The sequence below is a fragment of the Quercus suber genome, unplaced genomic scaffold, assembly GCF_002906115.3.
Source record: "Quercus suber isolate HL8 unplaced genomic scaffold, Cork oak 2.0 scaffold_354, whole genome shotgun sequence".
NCBI classification, from domain to species: domain Eukaryota; kingdom Viridiplantae; phylum Streptophyta; class Magnoliopsida; order Fagales; family Fagaceae; genus Quercus; species Quercus suber.
The window spans coordinates 776,586-781,887 of NW_027069806.1; the positions used below are offsets into that span (position 1 = coordinate 776,586).

Sequence of the window (5,302 nt, forward strand, 5' to 3'; positions counted from 1 at the left end):
TGGTGTTGGGGGGGGGGGGTGTGGGGGTTGATGACAAAAGCAGATATATATAAGAACTTGGATACAAAATAAAAACTAGGGGGGCATTTGGAGGCTCCTCCTCTGGGATATGTAGATCTGAGCAGCATCATTGTTAACATTTGTATTGCTCACTAGCTTAGGACACTTCCACACCAAAGACAACAAAAGTTATAACATTTCCCAAGAACATAGAACTCTTTCACATTGGCTGCTAAGACAAAATAGAAGATGAAAGGTGGTAAAAATTTCTAATAAGAATCTGTAACACCACATGAAAGTAAGTATGGATATCTTAAACAATTTAAAAAAAGTCAACAAAGCCCAAATTCCATCTAATTGGGATTGGCACATCATAAACAATACCACATAAATAAAGGGAGAACTAGTGAAAGCTCACCTAGACTGGACATCCTCCTTGCCTCTCAGTCGTTTCATGACACAGGATATGCCAGCATTGACACCTGTCATCACAGCAAAGTTGCGAGCTTGTACCAATGGACCCCCGGCAAGAGCCTGTAATCAAAGTAAACCGTTTCTCATATATCAATGAAATCCTAGAACCCCTCCATATATTAAACTTTATCCCTACTTCAACTAACCAGAAGTTTTTACAGTGCCAATTTCAATTCAATTTTTGCATTACTAATAACTAGATACTTACTTTCATATGATGTGAAACCAATTTTACAACCATGGATAAAATCATAATAGTTCACAATATGGCTATAATCATTTAAAACCCAATGACATAAAAAAATCCGGCATTTCAACACAAACTAAATCTTTTAAATAAACTATAATCATTCAGTTAATCCAACATAAGGAACATTTTGAAGTAATAATGAAAAAGAAAATGAATTTGCTATGTTTTAGATTGTTTGCTAAATTCCTTTGTCAAAACAAAGTGTTGTAAGGGTTGTAATTGAATCAAATTTGGGTTGTATCGATAAAATTGTGTTAGGGTTGAGTCTAAGTTAGAAGCTACTCAAATAAGCTGAGGTTTTAATTTGCTCAATTATAATGAGTGGATGACCTTTTGCCCATAATGAATTTTTAAGTGAAACTTGTTTCATAGAAAAGTAGACATTTGGGGCTTCACAAACAGTCACAAATTTGATCCAATTTGGATTTGAAATGGGGGAGACATGACTGTTGAAGTTGGCGCAACTGTGTTGTCCTTGAGAGTTTGCTCGATCCTCATTCGAGCAAAATTACGACAAACAGTTTACTTAACCTAATGATTCCCTATATAAAACCAACCTTTGTTGCACAGATTGAGAGGAAAGAGAAAGTTGTATCAATATTACACCAATAGCAAAATTTCTTGAGCCTAAACAATTTTAAATTCCTTTCCCATGTGAGAGATTTTTAGAGTTTCTCCTTGTGCCCAAGCCATTGATACCTTGAAGCCATAGAATTAGTTCCTCAGCAGTAGGTTGTTGTTCTTGAACTCTTGTTGTCCTGAGTTTCGGGTTGCAAACAACATTTAATAGTGGAGCAAGTTTGCTTAGGAGGATTCCAAATATTTTGCTTAAGGTTACAATTTAGAGTTTAGTTGTACAAAGGTCTTGTAAATAGACTGTTGTAACTCTTTGTTCCAACTGGATTGAATCTCAGAATGGTTTTTAAATTGAAGAGGTTTTTCACATTTCATTATCAGATTCGTGTGCTTGTTTTACATCTTTGATACTATTAATAACTGTGGTTGAAACAACTGTTTGTTTGGAACCAATCATACCTTGATCAAAAAAAATCCACTGATTAGTTATTTAGGGGTCAAAATAAGATTTTTCAATAGTATCAGAGCAGTTAGAACACAAATTTTCAAATCCTAAACTTCAAAAATCTAACCTAATCTACAAAACCCAACAAAGTTGTTTACCTAGTACGAAAACAAAGATGGGTAATTGAGTTTAAAAACAAAAAAAAAAAACAAAAACCTGGGCTTGTTTGAAAGACGCCATGGCTTGTGGGTTGAGGGAAGCGGCCTGAGGAGGAGGGGTTGGGATAGAAGACGAAACGTCGTTGGTGAGAGTGCCCATGAAGCCACCTATGGCGGCGCCCTGGGCGGCGCTGGTGGCGGTGACGACGGCGGCCTCGACGGGCAAGGACTGCTTGGCTAGCCAACCCCTGAAGCCAGCTTCCAACTCCTTGAAACGAGCCTGTAGCTGCTCTATTGGGTTCTGCTGCTGAGGCATGAGCTTCGCAACCATCACTCCCTGATTTCCTTGCTCCATTTCCTTTGAATCAATTCGTTTGCTGCTGCTGCTGCTGACTATGGTTTATTTGTTTTGTTGTGTTTTTATGGATGGATAACCGATAACAGTACAGTAGGGTTTTTTTTCTTTTTTTTTCTTTTTTTTTCACCTACCTAACCCTGGTCTAGTGGTCTTAAAACTTATTTTAGCTGGGGGTAAAAATAAAATAAAATAGTAAAATGCCAGTGGTGACTGGTAAATACAGGACTACATGAGGGAGGAACGTTTTTTATTTTTTATATAGAGAATTTTATGTTATGGTGTCGGCTCTTTATTACCATAAGGTAATAATTAATTTAAGAGATATGAGAAAATTAAATAATAAAAAAAACACACACATACATAAAACAAATACAGCTAAGAATGTAAGATAAGAACTCACAATCACAAGATGATTTTTTTTCATTTTGGGTAAAGAGTAACATGGATTTGAAAGGGAGTGGTTCAATGTTTCTAAAGTTAAACGGAAGTTTAACCGTGATTTGTTATGTAATTTAAAAAAAATATATATATATCTTGTACTTAAATTGTCTTTATATTTATTAATTTTTTATTCTTGATGTTAACCTGATTGAACCGCTTGATCTATATTGGGTTTCAAAATAATGAAGAGTAAGATAATGGTTCTTACTAGTTTTATTATATAAAACTTTTTTTCCTTTTTCATAAACAAACAACCACAAGATGAGGTATAAGGTTTTAACTTTTAACACAAAGATGTACAATAAATTTCATTCAAAAGTCGTGATAACTTTTATTAAGGAATGATGAGGTAAATTATAGTACACAACACACAACAGAGTATAGGAAAAACAAAAATACATCAAAATACCATACGCACGTCAAAACAAAAAGATGGAGGATAGGTCTATGAAAGATGGAATTATTCCTGCCGAAAAAAAATCTCTAAAGATGGAATTTGGAAGATGTGAAGATGGGCATCCAAAGCAGGACAACAATGAGCTCTGAAATGGGTTAAGCTTTCTCGGTTTACTTAGTTTATTATGATTTAATATATATATATATATATAAAATTAGGAAAATTACACTCTATCTCCTTTAATTACATCTCTGTTTACATTTACCCTTGAACTATAAGAATACAAGATCAACCCCTAATCTAATGCTCAGGAATACTTTGCACCATATCGTATATTTTGGTAGTTGAGTTGGATAGAAAAACAAGTCGTGCCATAAAACTTAGCTCACAAACTTAATAGAATCATAGTATCCTAAATTAGCATGGACATCTAACGAATTGTTGTTAATGAGAGTTTATTTTGGGCATATAATTAGAAATAGAGTGGTTGGGTCTCTTGCCTCACATGCTAGGTCTTGTTCTTATTGTTAATGTTTGTTTTGTGCGATATATCCCCTTGTGGATATTATACATTCCTTTTTGGTTTATGAATAAAATTTCTAAGAGTAAGATTTTGGTTATTGCCAAACTGATCTAAGACATTTTAAAACTTGCCAATTTGACCTCTAAAGCCAGTTTAATCCCCAAACATATTTTTCCCTTAAAAAAAGAGAGAAAAAAACAAGAAAAGGAGAGAGCATGGACATCTGGTCATTGCAGAATAAAGGTTTCAATGCGTTCCAAACAAACACCTTAAGAGTTGTTAAAATGAGTCACATCCATGGGCAGGGATAGTGTAATCCAAGAAAACAAACGATCTCGCCCTGAAGAAAAAACTCGTCCCGCGTAATCCAATTCCCATTTCCCTCCTTCCCTCGTTCATAAACTCAGCCGGAGCTCTCTTATACCCGCACGGCACAATCGCCCACTTTATTTCCGGTACCATCCTATCCCTATTCCTATTCCTCTTNTCTTTACCTTCTTCTCGTGTGCCCTCTTGTCTCTAAATATCTCAAGTAAAGGCTCACGCTCCAAAAATGAAATATCCTTCACGTGATAATAAGTGTGGTGATTTCCTTTCACCTTCTTCTTTGGCTCCCGGGGGAATATACCCTTGAGAATGCATAGTCTCCTACAAATTTTCAAGCAATTAAAATAGTGAGTTCATAGTCATAGCCAACTGCACTTTTCCAACAAAGTAAACAAAAGCTACATCACTGCCCATGACAATAACACTTTTTTTAATTTGTTACACATTCAATGCCCGCCATCTTGTTACACTGCCAGAAATAGTTGCTTTCATTTTCCATTACAATGCATAATACAGAACTAGCGGAAAAAATTACACAGCCTTGTAGCTCAACTGGCACCTCCTTATATTTCAGAGACATCCAAGGTTCAAATCTCCGTCCCCATTGTAACTATCTTATTCTCGAAAAAATATGAGCAAATTTTATATTATTACCCAAAATCATGGATTTACAAACCTAAATACATAAAATGCAAAACACACAAGTAAACATAAACTAACATATATACATTTGTACGTACACATAAACACAAATATACAAAAACTTTGAATGTGTGTGAGAGATTGAGGGACCTGAAAAGTGGAAGATTGACTTGGAGATGCTTGACAGCTTGAGACCTAGTGACATATTTAGCAGCGTTTCCTTCCTTCTTCTTTCCCTGGAAAAGCAACAAATTTTGACGGAAAAAAGTGTGAGAAAAATATATAGGTTTTTGTCGTATATATCAGAAATTTTTGATTTTGTAATAAACTCTGCGGTGGACATAGGAACTTACGGCAGGCCTGTAGTGTTTCTTTGCCTTTGGCTTTGAATTTTGCTTCGGCTTTGAATCGGGTTTCGCCATTGTTTTTACGGTGAAAGCTCGCTGCGAAACGGGGAGCGAGAAAGAAAGAGGGCACAATGGAGGCTGTTATGAGAGATATGTATTTTAGTTTAGGGTTTTAGGGGCGGGGCGATTTGTATTGGATCGGGTTGTACCGGTTTCATTGTGACCCGCTTTTGAGATAGTTAAAGTTCAATTCACGTTCCTTCGCTGCTTTTTTTAAGAGCAATGTACACACAACATTTAAGGACAAATTTTTACATCTGCATATATGGCAAACTTGTAGTAGGACTCATTATTGACATTATTT

The 5,302-nt window shown here is 35.6% G+C and overlaps 2 protein-coding genes across 2 annotated transcripts; both read right to left on the reverse strand.

Annotated features, from left to right (window-relative positions):
* Positions 1 to 397: 397 nt before the first annotated feature.
* LOC136061817 (chloroplastic import inner membrane translocase subunit HP30-2-like) lies at positions 398 to 2,379 on the reverse strand. The gene is made up of 2 exons (XM_065760142.1): positions 1,962 to 2,379; positions 398 to 534 (listed from the first exon to the last, which is right to left on the reverse strand). Exons 1-2 carry the CDS (start codon positions 2,256 to 2,258, stop codon positions 415 to 417), a joined length of 417 nt encoding a protein of 138 aa, XP_065616214.1. The 5' UTR covers positions 2,259 to 2,379; the 3' UTR covers positions 398 to 414.
* Positions 2,380 to 4,068: 1,689 nt separating this feature from the next.
* Positions 4,069 to 5,093, reverse strand: LOC136061811 (pescadillo homolog). Its single transcript, XM_065760123.1, has 3 exons — positions 4,945 to 5,093; positions 4,742 to 4,827; positions 4,069 to 4,270 (listed from the first exon to the last, which is right to left on the reverse strand). Exons 1-3 carry the CDS (start codon positions 5,011 to 5,013, stop codon positions 4,069 to 4,071), a joined length of 357 nt encoding a protein of 118 aa, XP_065616195.1. The 5' UTR covers positions 5,014 to 5,093.
* Positions 5,094 to 5,302: the final 209 nt, after the last annotated feature.

Coding starts and splice junctions, on each gene's coding strand:
- LOC136061817 (XM_065760142.1), bottom strand. CDS start 2,258: ATGGAGCAAGGAAATCAGGGAGTGATGGTTGCGAAGCTCATGCCTCAG. Junction 535..1,961: donor CGTCTTTCAAACAAGCCCAG/GTTTTTGTTTTT, acceptor CTTTGATTACAG/GCTCTTGCCGGGGGTCCATT.